Source organism: Oenanthe melanoleuca, chromosome 1A, assembly GCF_029582105.1.
Source record: "Oenanthe melanoleuca isolate GR-GAL-2019-014 chromosome 1A, OMel1.0, whole genome shotgun sequence".
NCBI lineage: Eukaryota > Metazoa > Chordata > Aves > Passeriformes > Muscicapidae > Oenanthe > Oenanthe melanoleuca.
Window position 1 is genome coordinate 24824177 of NC_079334.1, and position 26216 is coordinate 24850392.

General features: G+C 45.1%; 1 protein-coding gene across 1 annotated transcript in view; it reads left to right on the forward strand.

Moving 5' to 3' along the window:
• The window catches only part of GRIN2B (glutamate ionotropic receptor NMDA type subunit 2B), a 200355-nt gene extending 182759 nt beyond the window's left edge, over positions 1–17596 (forward strand). The window contains exons 10-13 of the mRNA XM_056516421.1: positions 7227–7387; positions 10161–10348; positions 12134–12372; positions 14173–17596. Of these exons, the coding sequence (XP_056372396.1) occupies positions 7227–7387; positions 10161–10348; positions 12134–12372; positions 14173–16080 (2496 nt within the window). The 3' untranslated portion in view covers positions 16081–17596. The remainder of the gene's footprint in view (positions 1–7226; positions 7388–10160; positions 10349–12133; positions 12373–14172) is intronic.
• The last annotated feature ends 8620 nt before the right edge of the window (positions 17597–26216 follow it).

The following is a 26216-nucleotide window of genomic DNA, read 5'->3' on the forward strand; positions in this document are numbered from 1 at the left end:
TAAGTGGCCCCTCACACCTGGTGTGCCTGTACTGCTTGGGTCACCAGAAGGGCACAAGCAGCTGTGGTTTTGGAAGCTGTGGGATCCCCAGCATGCTGTCTGTGTGCAGTGATGCTGCACTGCCCAAGGTTTGCAGCCTCCTGCTCTGTGTGCAGAAGCAGCACAGAGCAGGTCTGTACATAGCAATCCAGCTTGCACAGAGCCTGCACAGTCCTACTGTGTGCGCTGCTCTGGCAATAACCGCATGTGATGGAGGCTTCTTCCACCAACTGGATCTCTGCTTTCATCTCAGTTATTTTGCAAGGACAACTATTTATAAAGTTGCTATATTTGAACTCTTTTCTTTTGCTTTCACCTGCCCCCCCTCACCTCTGCGTTGTCACTAGGTTGCTCTGTTCCCTTTCCTGACCCGCACGTGTCCATATTTCATCAACAGACATTCACAGATTTTATTTTTCTTGTTTGTGGGTCTGACCCCCACTACATCTTCCTTTGAAAGGGACTTTAATATAATTCTTTGCCAACTTCACTGCAGTCAGCTGCACTAACTGATAACTCCTTTTTTGGACTTATCTAGAGCAATTCATGGGTGAAAGCACTATGCAAAGCATGACAGAGAATTTGAAACATCACTGGGTAATGAATAATAAGATAAACCACAAAGTCAAAGTCTGAGGGAGCACAAGGTGATTTTATGTCCTCCCAAAATCGACATATTGGATTTGGTGCTGTTTGGTGCCCCTTTTTTTAGCTTCCTTTTTTTGTTTGTTTATAAATCAAGATATGTGTTGTTTGACTAGTGAAGACAAGAAACTGGGGTTTCAGGAAGAGTTGATGTGGCAACTGGATTCAGAGCTGAGTCCCAGCCACTGCTGAGGAGGCAGAGAATGTTATTGTGAGGGAATGCAGGAGGGAGCTAAAAAGAGCTAGGGTAAAAGGATGATCTGAAAACATATAGTCACTTAGAAATGGCTGAGAGTTCCACCTCGGAAATAAAAAATGTCTGTAATGTCAAAACTACATGGCTGTGCAGAGGGGAGAGGAGTGCTTTAGGAATTAATCTAGAGAAGTATCTGTACAAGAGAGTCATTAATAATAGAGAATGAGCAGCACAGTCACTTTAGTCTGCTCTCCTCACAGACTTGTACCAGTGCTAAGATTAAGGTTTGCAGTATGATTTTCTGCCTGTGCTCTTGGGCTCACACAGCTGGCACACTCCTAGATGGGATGCAATTTTGCCAATTTTAAAGTGCCTACAGCACTGTGCCACCAACAGTTGCAAGTTCTGTGCTTGAAATCTGTAGAGCACCTCCTCTACCAGGACAGGTATGACTGATGGCATGGGTTTGTGGGTGTGCCTATGTGCACAATCCAAGCTGCATAAAGAAAAGAATACAGTGGAAGCCCTGAAGATGGTGCTGGCAGCGATGATTGATGTTCCAGAAACAAACTGATCACTACCTGAATGCAGATCAGGACAGAGTTGCAGCTTTGAAGAACTTGCAAGCTGAAAATGAAGGATAGACAAAACAAGATATAATACAGAGAGGCCCTGAGAAGAGTAATAATAAGTATGAACTCTCACTAGCATTGTTTGTGTTGTCTTACTGCAAGCTTTTTTACTCTAATATTCTTTCAGCATCTTTGGGTCTTGATCAGATTGTTCTGATGGTGGAGAGCATGTTCACCAACCAAAGGCAAGTCAAGGAAAGACCTACAGGATACAGCCAAAAGACAACAGCAAGAATGGTTGCAGGTCCATATAATACAGCTTGCAAAGACAGACTAAAGAAAAGAAAGACTAAATACTGGGCTTCTTTAGCTGCAGTGAAGGAACATAGAAAAGCAGCAGCACAATGTTCCTCTAAAACATAAAATGCACCTTCATAGAAGAATAAACTATTTGGATTTCCCTGCCCATGGGCAAGATAACAGAAAATATTGCAGTTGTATTTGCAGCTGGAAGGCTTTGGTTCAGATGCTTGGAGGAACTTTGCAATAGTAAAGCTCTGGTAGGCATTGTTCAGGGAATGGAGGAGTCTCCAGCACCACCCATCTTCCAAAGTGGGCTGGATTAAGATTAATTGATTAGATTGGATTAAGAGCTGTCAGGAGTGGTGATGTCCAGGAGAGACTCACTGGAGAGACAGAGGTGGAAGAGACATCTTCTCAGGGTCAAACCCAGCTTTGAGATTCTGTGGCATTGTTCATGGTACATCTTGGGGACAAAAATTATGTATTTTGGGGATAAGGAAAAAATAAGCTTTTTCTCTTTGAGAGTCATCCATTAGCTGTGAATGAATTGATTTCCTGGCTGGAAGAGAGGACACAGAAGGCTGCTAGGGCAAGACATGCTGCTGTGGATGTGTAGCCTATCAGGACTTAAGTAAGGCATAGAGCTACCTCAGGGTAGCTGAAAATTACTGATCCACTCTTCAGTTTTTAAGGTTCTGAAGGAAACTCCTGTGCAAACAGCCTGGTTGGATTTTCAGGCAATGAAGAAAGGTGCAAGCTGGCTGCAGTGACATGCAGCTGAACCAAAACAAGAGGAGACAATCAAGGATGTTTGGGCAGTGCAAAGAGGTTCTGCATTAGGAGGGTGGGCACTTTGGGATTGCTGCTACCCATAGTGGTTGGCTCTCCTTTTGGTGGGAGAAGATGTCCTGAGGGCTGAATGGCCCTGTGGCTAGATTCATTTGGTAGATGTAGGTGTAGGTAGGTGTACTGGAGTGTCCAAACTACTCTCAGGTGGTGGGAAAATTTGACACAGGGGCCATAAAAGACCTGTTCCCAGGGTGAAATTCCCTAGGCATTTCAGCTTGGCACCTACTTTAGGGTAAATGAAGTGAGCTCAAAGTATCTAACATGGGCTTAAGCCCTTTTGGACTTGCAGCTAGCAGAGGAGCTGGATTTGTGGCTCTCAGTTTGATGGGTCAGAGCTGTGGAGCTTCCTGTGGTGGAGAACTTAAACTGGTCATCTGGGCCTCACAAAGTGTAAGAAAAAGCTGTATGAGGGTGAAGCACTACACCCACACATCCATCCTTGCACCAAGTTCTGCCAGCTCATTATGTTGTTCAGCAGTGGATTGATTTGGGTTTTTTTTAAGCAGTGTGAAAGTAGATGGGTTTTAAAAAAGAGCCTTTTTGTTGCAAGAGCTTGCTGAGTTTGGGAAACTGCTTTCAATGCTATTGGCAAACACTTTACAGTGTAAACAGGGCCTACACCAAGCAGATAAATAAGTGCAGATGTGCTTTTCTGTAGGATCCATTTGGTGATAGACAATATATTGAAAAAAAAAAAATTCTCATCACATTAATTGTGGCCAATTAGACATAACCCCTTCCCCTCATCTCTACATCCCCTCCAATTGCTGCTGCATGAATGGGAAGAGCTCCTATCACCTGTTTCATTATGCAGATTGATATCTGAACATCTGAGAACAATGCTGTTTTCTGCAGGGCTCCAAATTGCTGATGGAACAGCTCTGCCAGCAGAGTCACTGACACCCTTCCTCTGCTGCTGTCAACAGCTCTCGTGGCGAGATGCGCAGGGCACTGGCGAGGGAGCTCTGCCCCTGAGCCTGCCAACAGCTCCCAGCCTGTGTGCTCATTGCTCTCCAGAGAAGGAAGGTTTCTGCTCTCTGACTCTGAGAGGTTACTTTTCCAAAGCCGGGGTCTGCTTTGCACTTTGTGCCCCTTGATTTCAGTTTGTGGAGTGAGGGGTTGAAGAGGCAGGCAGCCCCTGGGCTCTGAACACAGAGATCTCATGTTCCAGAGCTACCCCAGCCCTTCAGGCATCCTCAGTGTGTGCTGTCTGCCCCATCTCTAGAATCCACCTTCACAACTGATGTGAAGCAAGTGGGACTTCTTTCACGGGGGGGAGGATGTGCACATTACCTTGGGTACATAATGGGGGGAATCTCACAACAGAGGTTCTCCAGTGACAGAGTGGGAGGATGCAAGTGGGATGCATCTCTGCCTGGGGCTCTTTGGGTCTGCAGGACTGCAGCTGAGCCCTGCAGGTTCTCTGACAGGCAGTCACCCTTGAGGTAGGTAGAGCTGGGCAGCAGGATGGGTCTCCTGCTACAGGCAAGTATAACATGGGGCTCCTACAAGTGGGGACCCTGTACCAGCTGGGTTGTCTCAGCAGCTGATATAGTTGCTTATCTTCCAGTATCCCCACCACTTTTTTTTTTTTGCCAGAACCTCACAGTACTCCTCTTTGCAGGTGCCTGGAGTGGAGTAGCTGTGATTTAGGGCTCTGACAGGAGAAATATTTGCATGAAATAATGGGGCAGTTCTCTCATTAATCTATATTCTGATCCTTTCTGTCCACATCTGTGGTTAATTCCTTTGTCAGTGTTCACTGCAGCATTGAGATTACCTCTGCACAGGCTTCCTCCATGTAATGGCCCCTGCATTGTGCATCAGCTCCTCCCTTGTGTCTGAGACTCCTGATAGACCCTGCTTCCTTAAAGAGCTCTGCTTCCCTGGGGATGACACTTGTGATCCAGGCCCACGGTCCCAGCCCCTGGGAGAAATCAAACAAGTGGCTTTCCTTACTGAATTCTTTGACAATCTGTCAATTACCTTTCCTCCTTACGGATCATCTCCAGTTCCTCCACACATTCCTCTACCGTGTTGGCAGGAGAGGACACACTCCTTCCCCATCTGTCCCATGAACTTTCTGGGAAGGCTCACATGTCTTCTTGTTCCCTCAGTACGAGTTGTGTGGGACAGAAGTTAGTTCAGAATGATGCACTAGTTTTTGACTCTGGAGAGCTCACTGGGGATCCCCTCATCTCTGGACTGAGCTGTGCCCACTTACTGCCAAGAAACACACATGGGGATTTTTGAACTGCTATCTCCTACCAGAAAGCTGCATGCATGTACTGCTGTTACTTCTAAAATATGGAGAAGTAGCTGCTTATCTCTGGCTGCATTGGCTGTGGGGTCAGCTGGACATTGGTTACTTTCAGCTTTGTAAACATTAAGCTAGGTTAGTTGGGGATCTGTGTTCCTCTTGGACACTCAAGCTAAAACTGTCTGGTGTGGGCCCCTTTCATACTGTTTCCTGTCTTGCTGTTCACCAAGGTATTGCTGAAGTGTGTGTGCATGTTGGTGTGTGGGGAATAATTTGCATTTGAAGATTAAGGAATGAGCAGGAGGTAAGGATTGGTGAGTGAATGAGTAGTACGTGAATTTGTAGAAGTCATCAACCTGACTTATTTCTCTAGAAATGTGCTTTTCCAGTTACCAGAAACAGTAATTTCTTACAAGAGAAATGTTTTCCTTTATTTATTGATTGCCCAGGAGATTAAAAATTAAATCTGAAGCTTTTCACCGGTGGCTGCTATTATGGGCTCTGGAACTGAGTGGGGGCAAAAGATAATTCAGAGTTGGGATTATTTTCCTTATCACAGGGGAATGCCTGACTTAGTAATCCTTCTTATTCCAGTTTGTAGGCATCACGATGGAAGCAGGCAAAAGCAGAGATTGTGTCCCTGGGAATGGGGGGTGGAGATATAAAATGGACCTGCCCAAACTCAGTGTCACACAAATGTGCTCTATTGGAGGGCTCTGTGGGAATGGGAATGTCCTGTGTGCCTTCAGGGTGGGGCTCTGCAGCCTCTGGGAAAGCAAATTGCCCACACTGCACTCTCCTGGTTTAGCATGTCAGGGGAGAGACTGTGTTTCTTTGTGTCTGGCATGGCAGTGCCCTCCTTGTGATGGGTCCCCTAGGCTGCTGCTTTAATCAGCTTAGTAAAAAAGAATAATTTTAGCATGCTGCGGTGATTTTTCTCCCATCAAAGTTTGCTTTCATTACAGTCTTTGATAGCTGTGAGTTTGTCTTCCTCCCTAGAGGGTATGACAAAGTTCTAAGAGACACCTTACTGTCTGTTTTATGCTATGTGAAACTTCTGTTTTGTTGGTGATGCACTAGCCTGAGTTCAGAAAAACAACCCCCATGTTTTTTATTGGCTTAAAGCATAGGATACATGTTCTCTCTCACACACTGCCATGCACACAACAAGTTAGTCCATCCAAACTGGAGAGATGAGCTGGCTGGTACACAGGAGCAGGTGAGCAGTGTGTTTCCCTGTCTACAGACCCAGCTGCTAGCTGTCCTCATGGCTGAGATGTGAGCTATGCTGCTTTAGGGGCTCTGACCTCCTCAGCTGAGCTCACCACGTTCCACAATGGCTCTAAGCAGAGCTCAAGAACAAGGCTCATCTGCATGTGTTTTAAGCTAGAGCTCTCTGTAGCTTGCAGCCCTGTAGAAGGTGGCAGTGCATGACTGCACATATTCATGTACCAGGGGCACTGCTGCTGTTAAATGGCTTTGGTCTGACCACTAGCATGTCATCAGCATGCTTCAGGATCATAGAAATACACAGTCACAGGTGGGAGTCAAGAAATAACACCAGGCAAGCTATTGCTTGATTTATCCAGAGAGGAGGAGGCTTCCTTCAATTTAACCTACCTTTGCCTCTTTTTATTTACTGCTTTATTTACTGCAGTTCCTAGTTTATAGTTCTGTGCTCCTTCTCATCTACTGGTTCTAGGGGTTTTAAACAGTCTTGATAATTGACAATCTAAATTTTACTCCTCATAAAATCCCAGAGAGCATTGATTATGACTTGAGTTAAGCAAGTGGCATATAAAATCTCACAGGCTTGCAGCCGTGGGGGAATGTTATGATGAATGTATTTCTTGTGAGCAGCAAAAGCTTTGGAGTGTTCTGCCAGCTCTGTTCTGTGCATCAAATGTTACTAGTAACTTGCAGCCACTAACAGCATTTCATTTGGGACATTTGCCCAGAACTTTGAAAGTTGATCATATGTTTGGTGAAGTGGGTGTGAGGTATGCTGGGAGGCATCTCTCCTCATTAATTATTTTTCTACCTCTGTCACAACCAGGAAGTGTAAAGGCATCCACAGAACTGAAAAAGATGCTTCTTAGCAATAAATGACAGTTGGTGGATAAAAAGCACATCACACAGACTTTATTGGAAACCATTTCTTGACTGTGTTCCAGCACCACAGTTACATTTTTCCTTCCCTTTGTCCTTTTATCTAACCTTCCATTTATCTAACCTTCCAACTACTTCATGCACTTAAACCACAGTAGAGAAGAAAACCACCTTGCTCAGATTTACTTCTTGTTTCTCAGGCATTAACATATTATTAACATATTATTAAATATTCCTTTTTCTGTCCCTTCAGTTCCAGAAACCAAACGACTTCTCACCCCCTTTCCGCTTCGGGACGGTTCCCAACGGCAGCACGGAAAGGAACATTCGCAACAATTACCCTGAAATGCACAGCTACATGGTCAAGTTCAACCAGAGGGGCGTGGATGATGCCCTGTTCTCGCTGAAGACTGGGTGAGGCTTTCTCACATGCTTGCTCACCACAGAAAACTGACTTTTTGCATGCTTGTCTGGAAAGTTTGCTTTTTAGGGTTTGAAAAAAAAAAAAATAGAAAAAAAAAGAAAAAGAGGATCTACTGTATCCCTTTGTACATAATCCATGTGTGTACTGGTCCAAAAGACCTTGCTTCATCAAGATGTTTCATGCTGATGGATTTTTATGCATACAGAGGAAAAGCTCACAGGTCTCTGTGGACAAAGTTTTTTTCAGAGCATTTATAGTGTCATCTGGAAATTCCTTTGTTTTCCCTCCTTCTGTGTATAAAAGATTATGTTAATCAGGAAGCTGTCAGACTAATCCCACCCCAGTGTATCACCAGCTAATATAATGTAATGTAAGGTAGGTTTGAAGCAAATAGTTTGGAAGTAGCCTACTCCCTGGAATATTTTAGTATCAAGGGCTAAACAAAACATTATTTGAATAATATGGAAGTATTAAAAAATGTAAGCATTTCCTTGGGTAATTTTGGAGACATGGGAAAAATCATTAGCAAAAAGCATGCTTGAATAGCTCATCCTGTTTTAATAACAGGAATCTGCAAAGGACCTAAGTCAAAATGACATTTTGCAAGCCTTTTTCCTCTGTAATTAAAGACCTCCTCTCAGAACTGACCATTTTGGTTGCCAGAGCCCAGCCCCAGTGAACAAAAAACCATTTTTGCTTACCCTCATGTTGCTCTCTTATGAGAAAGTTTGTTCCAAAGCACAAATTAAGATGTTTAGCCAATTTAATTATTAGATTGACTGAATATTCCTAAACCTGTTTGCCAGGTTCCAAGGCCCACAGCCCATTTCAAATGGTTGTACCATTGTTGGATATCATCCTGGGAAGGTACATTTGCCAGGATAGTCATAATTCAGGAAATAAATGTGCACTGTCCTGGAAATATATGGATGCAATAGAGCTCATCACTTGTGGTAGATGTCATCCTGACTCCTTATTCACCCTTGGACAGACTTCCTCACAGATAAGCACTGAGATAATCACCACACTGTAAATATATATGCAGGAGGTGTATTGTAAACATAGTATGTGAGAGAGAATGTGCAGCTGGAAGGTTGTAGGTCATTTATCAGAAAATGTTTCATGTCAGATCTAGTGGGAGGATTTGCCCATCAGCTGTCTTTGGGTTTGTGGAGGGTGCAGCCTCCTGAGACTGTCCCCCACATCCAAATCAATTTGTTGCAGTGTGAAAAGGCTCTCGTGTGGCTGTTGTACTCTCTGTGTCCATAATGGGGACTTCTCTGTGTTGAAACAGAATATTTGTTGTGATTTTCAGCTGAATGTTCTTTAACAAAGACCAGTTCAGCTCAGTAAACCATAAAGCGACTGTCATGGCCAGTTGACATTGGTAAAGATCTGATGGTGCTTTTCAGGGTACTGAGGGGTTAAACATAATATCCTGACTCTATTTGATTTGAAAAAATATATATATTTTTCTCAGCTAAGTTATGCCAGCATTTGAACTGGAGAAAATACTTTCCTTACTTCAGTTCAACTTTGCTATCTAATATGGATACATTTTATAAAGCATTTTAGATTCTTTTGAGATGAAAGGCAGTACAGAAATATAAGCTATTTTTAAGGATATACATCCCCTTGACTTCGTCTTCATTCATCTTTATCTTGCAGTGTGTTTGTATTCCAAATTTTCTTTAAGATCAGAAATTATGATTACCAAATAGAAGGAAATAGGTGATCCTCATTTATAACCCAGATTCACCTTAGGACAGCTTTAGGCTTAGATTTTATTTAACTATGGTGAAGGTGAAGATGACTCCTGAAGGATGGGATATTATCCAGAGGGACCTGGACAGGCTCAAGAAGTGGGCATATGGGAATTTCATGAGATTTAACAAGACCAAGTGCAAGGTGCAGCACTGGGATCAAGGAAATTCTGGGTATCAACACAAGCTGGGGGTTGAAGGGATCAAGAGCAGTCCTGCTGAGAAGGATTTGGGAGTGCAGGTGGACAAGAGGCTGGACATGATCCAGCAATGTGCACTGAGCCCAGAATATCAGTTGTGTCCTGGGCTGCATCCAAAGCAGCGTGACCAGCAGGGTGAGGGAGGGGATTTTCCCCCTCTGCTCTGGTGAGACCCCACCTGCAGTGCTGCATCCAGCTCTGGGATCCTCTGCACAAAAAGGATAAAGGCCTGTTGGAGCAAGTCCAGAGGAGGCCACCAAGATGACTGGTGATAGAGCACCTCTTCTACAAGGAAACAGTCAGAGAATTGGGATTGTTCAGAAGAGAAGGCTTTAGGGTGACCTAATTGTGATCTTCCTGAAGGGCACCTACAAGAGAACCAGAGAGAAACTTTTTATAAATGCAGGTAGTGACAGGACAAGGAGGAATGGTTTCAATCTGAAAGATGAGATAGATTAGATATTAGGAAAAAAATTCTCTTGCATGATGGTGGTGAGGCACTTTATTGTGAGGTGATGAAGTTGTGGGTGCCCCATCTCTAGGAGTGTTTGAGGCCAGGCTGGGCAGGGCTCTGAGCAGTCTGGTCTATTGGAAGGTGTTCCTGCCCATGTCATGGTGGTTGGAACTAGATGGTCTTTAGGACCCTTTCCAGCCCAAACCTTACTATGATTCTACATAACATATTGCAGTCCATCTGAAAGAGGTTAATTTCTTCCTTAGCTACCTTAAAAAACACGTTTACTTTCATACAGATTTTATGTTTCCTGTACTATACCCTCTTGTTTCTTGCATCTGTGCAGGAAGTTGGATGCTTTCATTTATGATGCAGCAGTGCTAAACTACATGGCTGGCAGAGATGAAGGCTGCAAGTTGGTGACAATTGGGAGTGGGAAAGTGTTTGCCTCCACTGGCTACGGCATTGCCATCCAAAAGGACTCAGGCTGGAAGCGCCAGGTCGATCTTGCGATTCTACAGCTTTTTGGAGATGGTAAGTGGCAAGAAAAAGAAGTGCTGACATTTTCCTAAGAAATACCGAGTTTTGTGTGTAAGAAATGGAAGTTTCTAGCTCTGGTGCTTCAGATGTGAGCTGAGAACATGGAATTATTAATGGGCTTTTTTAGATGGAACACACCAAAAATGTGAGGATGTCACTTCTTTCATGTTGTTGATGCAGGGTAGCGGTATCATCAAAAGCAATGCCAAAAGCACTGAAATTTTCACAGAACAAGCTCAGATATGTGTTTGAAAAATATTTTATGTGAAGAATGTCTTGTAAAAACAAGATTTCTGGTGTGAATTTTTCACTAGTTTTGAGGTTTTGCCATGACCAAACCCACAAATTATACCGGACTGTCTGTGGTTATTCCATACTTTATAGCTCCAGACAGGATCAATACATTTTACAGAATTTACAGAATTAAAGGATAAATACTTTTGGATGAGAGAGCTAGATCAGATTTTACAAAATCTTAAAAAATCCCAAAACAGCAACAACAACAACAAAAAAGCCATTCAGGGAAGAACTTGAGACTCAGAAGCATATTTTGGAATGAGTTTTTAATTAGGACATCATAGTTACCTAGTTCATCTCTTCATTTACAGAGAAATCACTAGTATTAACAAAACTTGTTCATGGGACAATAAATTCCTTCTTTCCTGTCTTTCCATTTCACATTACATTTTCCTGTGTCCTTTTTTATGAATAAATAAAATTCAGAGGTTATTTTATTTACAAGTATTCTTTTCCTCCCCTGAAATCTGAAAATAGCATATGGTATTATAACTATGAAAGAAACGTAACTTGGACATACTTCAGAAAATTGGCCACCTGACAAATAGGTTGTTCTCTTTCTTAAAAAGCCTAGTATGTATTATTTCAGAGAAGGACATAAGTTCTCCTAAAAGCTTCAAAGACTCTGTTATGGCACTACTTAAATATATGGATCTTTTCCCCCCTGCCACTGTACTGGAGATTGAAAATCTGAAAAACTAACTTTCCTAACTACATGAAACAATTCATCATCCTGCAAAATTAGTTTGTTCTGAATGTCTCAATACGTGCGTGTGTGTGAACGTTTGCCTCTCTCTCACCCCTCATGAAAGTACCATAATGGCAGTAAGTGGTGTATGAAATTAGAGTACAGAACATTTGCTCCTAGCTGATACAAATTAGTAAAATTTTTGATTGGCCAAAGCCCTTGGAAGTGTTGAATTTGGACAAAATTGAAGGGAAGAAAAACAAGTAAAAATACTCAAATATTTTTTGGAACATTGCACCTGGTTTTAATGAGCTATGGATATGATGGGAAAAAAATTGATTGAAAACAATCAATATTTTGATTCCAAGTTGGAAACATACAATGTTTTCATCTAGAAGTGATTAATTTGTCTACCACTATCAGTCACTAATTTTTCCCTTCATTGACTTAATGAAAGTGGAAGTTTGTGAGGCCAGGTCTTGTGAGGCCAGATGACTGTTTCAGGATCTCAGTATAGACATCCAGCAAGTGTCATAGCTGTGTCCTGTGGTTCAGCTTGTTATGGCTAATATCAGGCTGTGGAAAAATCCTGTTGACTTTCCTGTGACAAATGGAACTTGCCCCCATCAGAGGGGCAGTCAGGATACTTTATGGATGTTGCAGATGTGGAAAAAGAACACAGAGACTGGAAATTACATTAGATCAGCTTCTTGCTTCCAGTCTGCCCCAGTTTGAGCTCTTCAGCCATTGCAGGATTATCTAACCTGTTTCTTTCCTCCTTTCTGTCATTCTAGGGGAGATGGAGGAGCTGGAAGCTCTCTGGCTCACTGGCATTTGTCACAATGAGAAGAATGAGGTTATGAGCAGCCAGCTGGATATAGATAATATGGCAGGTGTCTTCTACATGTTGGGAGCAGCCATGGCCCTCAGTCTCATCACCTTCATCTGTGAGCATCTCTTCTACTGGCAATTCCGCCACTGCTTCATGGGCGTCTGCTCTGGCAAGCCCGGTGTGGTCTTCTCCATCAGCAGGGTGAGTGCCATTGACTCATTAAAGGGATGAACAGAGCCTTTATTCACACAGTCCTAGGGACTGGAGATGGGAATATCCACCAAGACTGTGTAATACACAGTGGCAGTCTGCACAGTGTCATCTTTGCACTGTTAATGTTGCAAAAATGTTAAGTTTTTTTCTGTGACATCTATGGTCTCTGCTGGATTATGGTTAAGGAAATGGAAATTTCACACGGAAGTGAAAAACACAGGAAAAGGCAAGTTAACTGTAACTGTTTGCTCCTCCAACGTGAGTTGTGAGGAGGCCAAATTTGGGGACCACCCCAAATGTAATCAAGTAATGATGGATAATATGATTAGAAATTCTGGAGTTTTACATTGTCCTCTAAATTACAGCTTTTTCAGCTGACCTTTTGTTAACTACAAGTGTGCCTTCATTGACAGTCAGAAGTCCTTAACTGAAAGCCATGCCCTGAACTATGCAGAAATCCTTCCACAGAAGATGACCACATAAACTTAGCAATTGCTTTATGCAAATCTGCCTTAGGGTACAACATTTGCATTTAAACAGATTCTAGCCATTTCTGAGTCATCTTCTACTATTAGTGTTGCTAGCAGTATCCCATTTGGAGCTTTATTTTCCTTCTTTCAAGCCACTGCTCCTTTCTCCTGATCCATTCTGAAGTGAGGTCAAATCTTGGCATTTTTTACCTCAGCAGAATTTACTTTGATTTTACAAGGAATGTATAATTGCTGCATAACATACTGAAGAGAAATGACAAAGCCTTTTGAATGCAAGGGCATAGCTTCTCTTCTATATTGTTAGTTTCTAATGTGGCTTAATCTGGAGGTGAAATGTTCCTTGTGTTTGGTGACCCTTAGCTAAGAACAGTCTTTCATTCTGTGGTTATCTGTTAGACCTGGGCCAGGTTGGTGAAAGATCTGAAAAGTGTTAATCATCTGCTAGCTGCTGAGAAACCATGATAACATGATGTGATGGTGTCCATTTCACAACTGACAATAATTATCAGGCACCATTTGGCAGGTCAGGGGATAAAGGAGCCCCTTTCATTCTGTTCCTAGGGATAGCCCTTGCAAACACTCATGGGTGAAATGACCTTGTGGACAATGTAGAGGAATTGGGCCCTTCTGTTGTCTGCTTTGAGGCTGAATAGAGCTTTCAGGGACGTCAGTTTGGAGCCTGTTATCACTGTTAAATTTAACAGAATGCAATTAAAAATTCTATTGTACCTCAGTCAACCAGATACAAAATACCGAAACACCTATTCAAGAGTTCTGCTCTTTCTCTGTTTCCTTTTCTAATCTGTACTGATGATAAATGTAGCTAAGTTTATGACAAATGAAGCTGTTCCCTTTTTAAGTTAGCTCCTGTATCATTGATTCACTGATGCCCAGATGTTTTTCAAGGGCCAAAACAGACCTTATTCTTCTCATCCAAACTGAATAATTCACCTTGATTATTCTGTTCCCAAGAATATTGTTGTCCCCATTTGCAATTCCATGTATACCTACTAGATTTGACTAATGCTTACAGAATGTAAGCAGGCATTCCTGGATCCTGGAGACACAACTTGAAACAAAGCAGAGGAAGAAGAATGGAGGGAAAAGAAAAATGTGAGGGCAAGAAAGAGGGTCAGAACAGCAAGGATTGGTAGAGCAGATCTGATTTATTTGATTTGATTGTGCTTCATGATGGAAGGTTGATAGGGCCTACTATCCTACAGGAGCTTCCTAGTTCAAGTCCCCCTCTGTGTATTCTTTGCAGGACCACTCACCTCCTTTCTTTCTCTAATTTCAGGGTATTTACAGCTGTATCCACGGCGTGGCCATCGAAGAACGCCAGTCAGCAATGAACTCCCCCACAGCAACTATGAACAACACCCATTCCAACATCCTCCGCCTGCTTCGGACAGCCAAGAACATGGCCAACCTGTCAGGGGTCAACGGCTCACCACAGAGTGCCCTCGACTTTATCCGCCGCGAGTCATCCGTCTATGACATCTCTGAGCACCGCCGCAGCTTCACCCACTCGGACTGCAAATCCTACAACAACCCCCCCTGTGAGGAGAACCTCTTCAGCGACTACATCAGTGAGGTGGAAAGGACCTTTGGCAATCTCCAGCTGAAGGACAGCAATGTGTATCAGGACCACTACCACCACCACCACCGCCCCCACAGCATCGGCAGCACCAGCTCCATTGATGGGCTCTATGACTGTGACAACCCGCCCTTCAACGCCCAGTCGCGCTCCATCGGGAAGAAGCCCTTGGACCTGGGCTTGCCCCCTGCCAAGCACAGCCAGCTGGGCGACCTCTACGGCAAGTTCTCCTTCAAGAGTGACCGTTACGGGGGCAGCGGGACCCACGACGACCTGATCCGCTCGGATGTCTCTGACATTTCCACTCACACGGTCACCTACGGCAACATCGAGGGCAACGCAGCCAAGAGGCGGAAGCAGCAGTACAAGGACAGCCTGAAGAAGCGCCCGGCCTCCGCCAAGTCCCGGAGGGAATTTGATGAGATAGAGCTGGCCTACCGCCGGCGCCCACCCCGCTCACCTGACCACAAGCGTTACTTCAGGGACAAGGAAGGGCTACGGGACTTCTACCTTGACCAGTTTCGGCCCAAGGAGAACTCACCGCACTGGGAACACGTGGACCTGACGGATATCTACAAAGAACGGGGAGATGAGTTTAAGCGCGACGCGGGAGGAGGAGGGGGTGGATCCTGCACGAACAGGGCCCATCACAAGCATGGCTCAGGCGAGTTTGGTGGAGGCAATGAGCACAAGCATGGCGTTGTGAGTGGGGTCCCAGCGCCGTGGGAGAAGAACCTGACCAATCTAGACTGGGAAGACCGGACCGGGGCTAATTTCTGCCGCAGTTGCCCTTCTAAGCTGCACAACTACACGCCATCAACGGTGGGGCAGAACTCCACCCGCCAGGCCTGCATCCGCTGCGAGGCTTGCAAGAAAGCGGGCAACCTGTACGACATCAGTGAGGACAACTCGCTCCAAGAGCTGGACCAGCCGCCTGCCCCTGTGCCCGTGGCCACCAGTGCCACCTCCTCCTCCAAATATCCTCAGAGCCCTTCCAATTCTGCCTCTAAGGTGCAGAAGAAGAACCGCAACAAACTCCGCCGGCAGCACTCCTATGACACCTTTGTGGACCTGCAGAAGGATGACTCAGCCCTGGCCCCCCGCAGCGTCAGCCTCAAGGACAAGGGCCGCTTTTTGGAGGGGAGCCCCTACGCCCACATGTTTGAGATGCCAGCCAGTGAGACCACCTTTGCCAACAACAAGTCCTCAGTGCCCGCCACCAGCTACCACCACCACAACAACCCCGGCAGCAGTGGGGGCTACATGCTCAGCAAGTCACTCTACCCCGACCGGGTCACCCAAAACCCTTTCATCCCCACTTTTGGGGATGACCAATGCTTGCTCCACGGCAGCAAATCTTATTTCTTCAGGCAGCCTGTGGTGGCAGGAGGGCCCAAAGCCAGGCCAGACTTCCGAGCCATTGTCACCACCAACAAGCCGGTGGTCTCAGCCCTTCATGGGGCTGTGCCAGCCCGTTTCCAGAAGGACATCTGTATAGGGAACCAGTCCAACCCCTGTGTGCCTAACAACAAAAACCCCAGGGCTTTCAATGGCTCCAGCAACGGGCATGTTTATGAGAAACTCTCCAGTATTGAGTCTGATGTTTGAGTGAGAGGGGAAGAGCGCGGGGAGGGACTGGGGATGTATGTGGAGCATGGGAGGGGGGGGTGGGATCAATCCCATCAGCTACTCTCCTGAGTCGTCCTTAGTTTGTGGGATACTGGAGTTGTGAGTAGTCCAGCACTGGTGACAAGTGCCACCTCTTTGGTTTCCCCTCTTCCTCCTCCTTTCCCAAGCCTCCCGCTTTATCTCTTTTTCCATGTTCTCGCTCCTCCCATTCTCCTCCATTCCTGGCCATTGCACTTTACAGTGATGTTGGAGTTGGATATCCTTGCTCGTGGTTTCAGGAAGCAGAGAAAAAGGCAGGGAAGGGATGGGCTGAGGAGGAGCAGCAGTGACTTTAGTGTTCACTTCTGCTGGCTCCCAGCAGGGAAAGGCATGTGTGCACACGTCTATGTGTGTGTGTGGCAGGAGGAGGCAGCAGCAGCAGTGTAATGGACATGCAGGAAAACATGCTTGCTCAGGCAACTCTTCCTAAAACTGCCTAGAAAAGAGTAGTGTTTGACGTGGAGAAAGTGAAGGGAGAATAACAAGACTGACTTGATGATGCACTTACATGTTAGCTATATTGAGGTTCTTGTTACATTATTTTGTGAAGACTATGGGGGTTTAGGGCTGAAATATATATATATATATATATATTTGCGTATATGCTGAGAAATTTTACGCTAAAATTTTGAATTGTCTGCTGCGGGGTGTGGAGGGAGGGAGAGAAGGTTTGTCTGCAGGTCAGGCTAGTGGTTTCACTATGGCTATTACAGCCATTGAATCTATGGCAGACCAGTGGGAGAGAGAGAAAAGAAGTGGAGTCTGAGTTTGAGGAAGCTGATCAACAGCCTCCCTGACTCCAGGGTTGGTTTCCCAAACTCAGACAAAAGATGCTGGTTTGCACTGAAATAAGGATTTGAGGAAAGAGGAACAGGGTTGGTTTGTTAGCTGTGAGCTGCTCACTAGTTCTGACATTCTTCAAGGGTGGGAGCAGTATATAGTATGGGTTTGCCTATATGTGAGTATATACGATAACTTTATACTTGAAATGTCTGTGAAGAAAGCAGAATAAACCCACTATCCTATGAGGTGTCTGGAGAACAAACACAGTAGAATAGAGCCTAAGAGTAGGGAAAGGTGGGGAATTTTTTTGCTGTCACTTCAGGGGACACCAAACCCATTTTGGTGTGTCCTTTCAGCAAGGATGGGAGAGAAAGAAGGAGTTTAAACCTTCTGCTGTCTCTATGCTTGGCAGCAGGTTGAAACAAAAAGAATAGGGTGCCCTCTGCCAATGCTGGAAAGGAAAGAAAGAAATGCCACAGAAGGGTGCGTGTGGTGGCGGTGGTGCTGGTGGACTGTTTCAATGCCTCCTTGCACATGTGGAAACGGGAGGAGGGTGCATGCACCCACGGGAAATACATATGTATATTTACTATTGAATGTATAGAGGAAGTACACAGCTTGTCTTCCTGGGAAGGGATGTGCTTGAATAAATGCCAGAGAGCACAGAAACTTGTGCTGGAGACTGAAGGTGTGCAAAGCTGAGATGTGCGTGTACATGTCGCGTGTGCCTCTGTGTGAAAGAGAGAGATACTAGCACAGGCGTAAAGCTGGAATAGCCTAGGGTTTCCCATCCCTGCAGTTGTAGTGACAGCTTTCCTGGTGCACTTAGTATCAAAAAGAGCGTTTCTTCTTTCCGTTGTATCATTTTAGATGCAAGTTAAACTAAAGGAAAAGGAGCAATGGTAGGAGTGAGAAGCTGAACACACCTCTCATATGTCATCTATCTCCTGAGGTGGGGGTTTGGACCGACCTCTCCCATCCTGAGAGATATGGCAAAGTCTCTACGGCTTATCCTGGGTCTGTCCCAGTGTCTCAATCACCATGGCTCACCAGGTGAAGGGTTGAGAGAGTCCTGTGCTGAGAGCATAGGGACACTCCTGAGGATTGACTCCGAAGGGAGATGGCAGCCCCTCTTTATAAGCCACATTTCTTGGAGCTGAAAGCCACCTCTCTCACATTCCTCACCACACCATGGTTGATTTTATCTTATCGTTCTCTTTTTAAGCCAACAGAAGGCCTTTCATTTATTTACCTATTTATTTTATTTATTTTTTAAGCTGAGGCGGGGGGAGGGTGGGATTTACCTGTAAAGTCAAAGTGTGTGAGGAGAGGGTGGGCAGGGTTGGTGAGGGGAATATTTTCTTATATTTCGCTGAAGAAATTAAGGAGGAAAGAGGGAAAGAGTCTTTGTGATACCACCCCTAGTCTTTGGGGTAAGGGAACTTCTTACTCTTTCCCTCTTCTCTCATTACAAGGACAAAAAGGAAAAGAAAAGAGAAAAAAAAAAAAGAAACCAAACAAATTAACAGAGCGATCTGCAATCCAGAACACATGGCAGCTTGTCAGACACCTCTGATAGCGGCCACCAAGAAGGCGTTCCTTTCATTTGTAAATATTTCTTTTTTATTGCGTTTTTGTATAAATTGGTGTTTCTCTTCTCGTGAATATTCAGGTCGTGGGGTGGGAGGGAGGGGAAGTTTGTTTCCGTTCTGTTTGTTTTCTATGACTTTTCAGGCTGCATTTTTGGAAGCGGTTTACGCAGGTCGAGGCCGTATGAATGAGGAAAAAAAAAAAAAGAGAGAGAGAGAGAGAGAGAGAGAGAGAAACCCATGTGTGTTGTGTTCCCCTGAGGCCCCCTGTATTGCCCTGTCACCTTTATCTTCATGAATGGAAGACGCCGGAACGTCACTTCAAGCCTTGCCAGCAGGGTTTCATGTTTTGATGGGAACACCCCCAATTCCTTTTTGCATATAAACTCTCTGTACCAGCATCTCTCTGTGGAGTTTGGGCCTCAAGGCACTACACTGTCTTGATAGTGGTGGGGTGAACCATCAAGTTGGCCACTCAGGTTGGACCATCACTTTGACATTAAGAGACTTCTCCAACGCTACTTTGGTTTAGAAATCTTGGACCTGGGAAAGCTCGTGATAATTTCTGGTATTTCCTAAGGGCTTGGGGTTGGGAAGTTGACAGCTGACAAGGGCAGCTAATCTCTTTGGTGGTTATCTCGGTACTTTTCCGTCCCTCCCCACCTGGAACGAGGAAACCTGGAGGGTGGCTCTGCAGGGAAATTAAGCTGAAAACAAACCAAAAAGAAGTTAATGGAACTTTTTTCAAATCTCTTCTTAAAGGTTCTGATTTTTGTGTTCCGGGTTGAAAGTTGGTTCGTATTTTCTCCGAACTGGTCTGTCCCTTGTTCCACTGATCGGCAAATGATAGTTTGCCAAAATCATTATCTAGTATTCTTACTGTTGTAGCACTGTTAACACTCCGAGTGCTCTGCAAATATTAACTGTGCCACAAACCACTCAAATGAATGCTCTAGGGCAACCAGAAAAGAAGAACTGAAAATTCTGGACTGAACCACTGGTCTAACCACAGGAGTCTGGTATTTTGCCTTCTCCCATAATATATTAGGCCACGTGTCCATCAGGTTAATCCTTTCTCCTATAAGTGATCTTTTCTGGTTGCTTTGTTTATTTTAGTTCTGACAGGTCAACAAGTTTTGGGACAGAGATGAAGGGGAAGGGGTGGGAGGGGGGAGGGTGTAATTCATAATCAAGAAAATAAATCAATGATGTTATTAAACTCTGATTATATATTTAGAATTTTAGATTTGGTGTATTTTCATTGTAAGTATTCAAGTGAATCAAACAGGTAATATTAGCAGCAGGTGTTGTCTATACTAGAAAACCACCCATGTGCTGTTTATTACCTGTCCAGAAAAGAGTGGGATTTCATACCAGAGCCTGACAAAACTCCACATCCCCTGCCTTACCATTTCTCTCTCTCTGCTGTAGAAACACCAGTATTTTCTTGGGCAGTGGTTGGGAATATTTCCTCTCTCTGAAGTTTTCTGCACACAAGAATACTGAGCAAAAACCATTGTGTCCTCTACAGTTGGTGACCTCTACTGAATATTTGCAGACAGCCTCCCAGGAAAGATTAGGCTCCTTTGGCAACATTTCTGACATTTACCTCCAGTACCACCTCAGAAGAACAAGGCTCACTTCTAGCCAGAGACATGGCTCTCTGATAAGTATTTTCATGAGCCTTGTTCTTCTGAGGTGGTACTGGAGGTTATGTACTCAGCTGAAGGAGGATGTCTATGAAGGAGATGGAGGAAATATGCAAAAAATATCAGAAATGTGCCATACACAGTGGAAAGCAACTGGCAGGTAGAACTTGCAGCCATGGATCTCCACACCATAAACCTTGTTGGAGTATTCACACCAGCTCTTTACTGTAGTGCAACACAACACAGGCTGGTGTAGTAGTTCTCTGTCTCCCATCACACCTCCCAGTGAGGGCAGTATCAGAACTCGCAATGTCACATCCTAAGTAGGCAAGAAAAGCTGCAGTCAGAACTTGTTGTCAGTTGAGACAATGAAGCACACTCTCCCCACCTCAACAACAGCAACAACAAACAATCCCATTCTCTCTGAAATCCAGCATGCATTGTCAGAACTCTCCAGGTGAGAACCCCAGTGGGTTCAAAATGCTCAGCAATATCAAAGTATGAACTTCGCCTGTAGGGAACCGATACTTCAATTTCCAGCATGTGGGGGTAGGAAGGCTCCTTTGTGATGTTGCAGAGGATTTGATGGAGGGGTTAAGAGTTGCCAGGATAGGCTGTTCTTCAGCAATGTCTGCTGATGTTGAGCTCCTCACTCCAAGAAGACACTAGCATTCATCTTGAATCGTGCCCTTTTGTACATTCAGATCAGGCTGCAGCACACAGCAAAATTGCCAGCAAAAGAGAGAGGGGGAGATAAAGAGTGAATATGATGGTGGTGACAGGTTGGAGTGATCAGAGATACCTCAGGGATCTTCATAGGCAAGTCTTTGCTTTAGAGCTTTCTATCAAATGTGGCATATCCTCCCACCTCCATTGCTTATCAACAGATGGAAGCAAGCCTGGGAACACAGCCAATGATCAGACTTAGGCCTTTCACACATCCTCCACTCCAGTCAAGCAACCTTTGATGAGCACTTCTCGTGGAGAAGGGTGGGAGGTTGCACTTCCCCACACATTTTTGGTTGCCAAAAAGAAAGGGAAAATGGAAGCAGATAAAGATCGGGAGTGTTGATGAAAGGACTTTGTGCTGACCCTCTGTGCCCTTGCTCTGTGGAATTGCACTTCACCCTTTCTTCTCAATCCAAGCTGGCCAAGGGTAGGGTCCAGTTATGCTTCCTTTCTGTGGCATAGGCCTGGCCACCACGGGAGCCCCTGGGAGCTGTGTGCGAGAAAGGAACCAAATTGCTGGCAACAAATGGGGACAGACTCCAAGCCACAATCCCCATCTGCACCCACTCTTTCCCATAAGTGCTTCCCTGCTGCTGAATACACCTGGCGTGTCCACCTGGAACACACCTACCATGCTGCTGGATGCTGCAGGTAGTTACATTGAGATAGTAACTAGTGGGACCTGATTGTCGTCCCCACAAGGGCTTATTTTCAATTTGCAGCCAAATAGACTTCCAAGCCATAGACCCTCGCTGCATTTACCTACACTTCCCTGTGGCTTCCTCTCTCCTCCCCCATCAAAGGCAAACTGGGGTGCCGAGTGTCTCACTGGCAATATAAATACAATTGCTTCATCTTCATCATGGGCCCTCTGGACCTCCCTGGGGCTGACTGCAGACAAAGCTGGGTGTCTGCCACTAGAACAGCAACACTGAAAACCACTTTTGCAAATTGGCTTTCATTTTTTTTTTTTTTCTCTTTTTCTTGAGATTCCCCAAATTCTTCTCCTAGCCACGCCATTTGAGTGAATTCTGGCACCCTTCTGCCATTGCTGACAACAAAACTGACACAGCATTAACTTGCTTGTGTATAGAAAAACACAATGAAACCATATTGCAGAGAGCAGGACTCATGTCTGCCAATGTCAAGGGTCCCCTAAGTGCTGAGGTGAAGAAGGATCTCTGTGATGGGTTAGTAGTTCAGATCTCGTAGCCTGCTGGCTTCCTGCCATTAAAGGTTCACAGCAAGCACTGGTATACACTCCAACAGGTCAGAAAACAATTCCATGCTGTGGAACAGGGGTTCCTCTGGGCACACGTACACGAGACATACGTGAACAAACCTGAGACAGCAGGGAGCTGTGAGGTTTGCCTGCGTGTATGTACACAGACACACACACACAGAGTACATTGCAGTACACTTAATGACTCTGTCCCACAACACATTTTTGCCAAGTAGGAGCAGCGTGACCTTTCCTGATGTTCTGCTGGTAGTTATTTAATTTATGTATTCACTCTGTGACTTTTACATCATCTGCTTTCTTGACTGCAGCATTACTGTGTAAATACGTGTGTATATATGTACAGAAACTAGCTCAAGCAATTATATTCAGGTTGGGAAAAGGGTGGGTTTTATATCTGTACAGTATTTCCTTATTAAATAATGGCATGGGGGGGTTGGGAAAGTTAACTTCTAAATTGTGGTTTTATTGGTCTGTGGTGTTTGAAGTTGTTTCAGTGGTTGCTTTTGCTGGTTCGGAAAGTTATCTGGATGTTATATGTGTGTGCCAAGAAAGGGTCCCCAGAGAGGGGAGGTTTGGGATTGGTAAGGGGTGGTGGGTAGCAGAGGGTGTTAATAATTTCCTGTAATAAAAGCCGTGTTGATTGCTAGGGACTGTTTGTGTGAGGCACAAGGCTGTTTCCTTCTCTATGTGCTTTGCTCTTTGATTACTTCCTCTTCCCTGGTCCCCATTGTCTTCTCCCTGGGATGTCAGCAGGGCACCTTTGTTACTGTGGATTACAGGGATCTCCCTATGGGCCTTCCTCTCCTGGCCAGCTCTTCCTTCTCTCCCTTTTCGTGCTCTTTCCAGAACCAGTGAACAGGGAGGTGGCATGGTCTCAGACCCTCTGTGCCATTCTTGACCACTTTATTTCCTCTGCTCTTTGTCCTTCCTCTTAGCAGAACCCCATTTTCAGGTGCTTTGCTATCTCCAGCAGCTTACTGCTTCATCTCCCTGGTCTCTTATCTACTTTCCCATCTAACACCAATTCTTCAATTTCATCTTGATGCCTCTTCCCTCAGAATGAGTTATGCTGGCTGTTTGCCCACTCTCCTTCTCTTACTACTCTCTTGTTGCTCTGTTGTCTTCACCAGCCTGTTCAATGCTGTGTAGAAGATGAGTGAAGGCAGGCGTCCACTTCTTCTCTCCTGGAAAATTCTAGCCGTGACCAGATTTTCAGAAGATGATATTTTGTAGCTATTTTTAACTTCTCTGTCATGTTCACTGAGGTAGTGTTCTCTTGAACACTCAAGAAGTAAGAAATCATCAGTATGGCAAATTGTATTTTCTGAGAAAGCCCAGAGAAAGAACATAATTTCTTTCCTTGATGGCTGGGTGATAAATTTATAGCAGGGAGAGGTACAGTTTTTATCCACTCCAGGCTGACCTATATCAGAATCAGTACAGTTTCTTTGCTTTTACTCTGTGTGAAGAAAGCAAGGCTGCTGGAGAGAAGTATGCTATCTTTTAAAAGCCCAGGGCACTTCCTTTATTGCTTAGAGGCTTCTAAAGATCTGTGTGAAGTTCTGCTGTGTTGCAGACCTGGGAGTGAGTGCCCAGTAGTATTTGGTCCCATTCTGTCTGACAAGTCAGTACAAGCTGGTACTTGGCATTATCTGCTAGGGTTTGTGGTCTGATGTCATAGCAGCAAGGAGAGTGATGGGATGGTGAAAAAGCATGGAGAGAGCCAACGTGAGACTGGTAGAGGCTCTAGGCAGATGCCAAGACACCTTCTTCTTTCCCTTTTTGACAATTTGCGTTGTTCTCTAATGAATCCATCAACCCACCATCCTCAGTTCCCTGGCACTGGCTGCTTGTCCCTGAAGACACAAGGGTCTGCTGGCCAGAGAGAAAGGGCCAGTCAGTCTCTGTGTGTGCAGTGTAGTTGTATGGAAGTACATGGGCAGTGCAGGGAGCAGTGTGAGGGGTCAGCATAGCCAGAGCTTATCCAGAGCAGCAGTCTTCTCCCAGCTGCAGCTAACTCTTGCTCAACCTGCCATTCCATTGCAGGCCTGTGTTTCTGATTTCTGGGTGAGAAAAACCACCACAGCCCCGTGGGAATGGATCTCTGCTCACGGGTGTGAGGAGGATAGTCAGGTTTCTGATGTACCCTTGCTCTGATGTGGGCATAACTGTCCCAGCATGGTCCATGGAGGTCTGTGCACCTGTGAATACATGGCTACAAATACCTGTAAGTCTGGGAGGAGATGTATGTTTGTACATTTGAGTGAATCCTGGCAGAACTCCAAACATAAATGGAGTTGAAATGATGGCCCATTTAGTGCTACTGCAATGATGCTGGCAGGTATCTCCTTGGGGGTACTTCCCATAGGTTAATTTAAGGCCAAATAGTGAGTTACCTTTCTGAACATCACGAGGCCCCTTGCTATGTTTCCTTTGCTTATTCAATGTGCCAAAAGTACAGCATAATGGCAACATTTGCTGGGTGTCCAGAGGGAATGCATCCATTACATGAGACTTCTCTCTAGGTCCTTGGGCACCTGCTGGTAAATCCCATGCCAACCAGAAAAAGGTTATACCTGTCCCTGAACAGACAAAAATCAGTCAAGGGGATAAGATCCAAGTTTTGTACTTTCTCCCTCTGCTTTCCTTCCAGGCCTTGGAGCCAGACCCATCTTCACAGGCAGCTAAACTCCTGTGAAATTCAAGGAGCTTTCGGAATAGCTACTTAGGGGTTTAGATGTCTGAAATGGCTTTTATAGATTCTCTTGCTTGTGTGGGCCTCTTCCTGCAGTGTATTTTGCCAGGATTCATCTCCCAGGAACCTACCATGCTTGAACACAGCTTAGAGGGGTTCCCTCTGCTTGGGATCACCATGTGTATGTTGCATGCCTGTTGCTACTTGTCTGTATTTCTTGCACGTGTCTACTTGTGGGGGGCAGGGGTGGGTTCATGTTGGTATGTGTATTTATGCAGCCTGCACACATCTGTACGTGTGGTGCCACTGTGTGTGTGCTTAGGTATTTGTGCGCACGTGTTTGAGCTGAGACAAAGGTGATGGGAGCCGTATGCTGCTGCAGCCAGATGATGGGTACCTGAGGCAAACTGCAACACTCTGTTCTTTCCTGGTACACCCGGCATGGCTGCTTTTTTGGATTCCGGGGGGACCAGCTCTGAAACACTGATGAGGCTGGGATGCAGACCCCTGTAGAGGGTTTGACTACAGCACCAGAAACCCATTCCATGTCTTCATTCACTTCTGTGCTTCATCCACTGTGCCACACTTCCAAAGCATCGTGCCACACTCATCACCTACTTTGGCCTTAACTGGTAGGTGGAGCAGGAAGACAATCAGACACACTGACTGGTAAGGTCTTTTGGGAGAGATCTGGTCAATCTGATCTGTGACTGGAACAAGAGACTCCCTTGCTATTCATTTCGCTGCCTCCTAGGGCAATGCAAGCACTGAAATTTCACTTGCACGAAAACAATAGCCTGTCCTTTCTTGCTCTTGTGTCAGATAGACACAGGAAAAAACTGAGATGAGGTGAATTGGTCTCCCATCCCATTAGTTGGAAAAACATCACTTTTGCTTCTAGGACTTGAGTAGGGAGCTTGCAAATCCTACACTCTGGAGGGGTTCCTTTTCTCCAGAGGGGACAGTGAAAAGGGAGAGTAGAAGAAAGTAAACTTTCTGCAGCCATTCTCCATCCCATTCATTTCCAGGAGAGATCACAACTCTGCTAGCACCAGAGAGGATGACCTGCTTGGGAGTGCCCTACAGTGCCAACCAGCACAGCACTTTAACTGGCCACACTGCTGAACAAGACACTGCTGTCCTCTGTCAGCAGCCAGAAAAGACAATCAGGACCCAATGAAGAGATGCCATGATTAGTCAGACGAGGAAGGGGCTCTCATCATTTAGCCTATCTTAGGTCTGCTTAACCAGCTCTTTAGTGCTGGTGTCACTGGGCCTCTTTGATGGTTTCTTTTTCTTTATATATATATGAAATGTAAGAGAATAATCTGTGGTCTCCAATGACTCATTCTATCAGACCACTTCCATCCACCTCCTCTGCTTTCTTC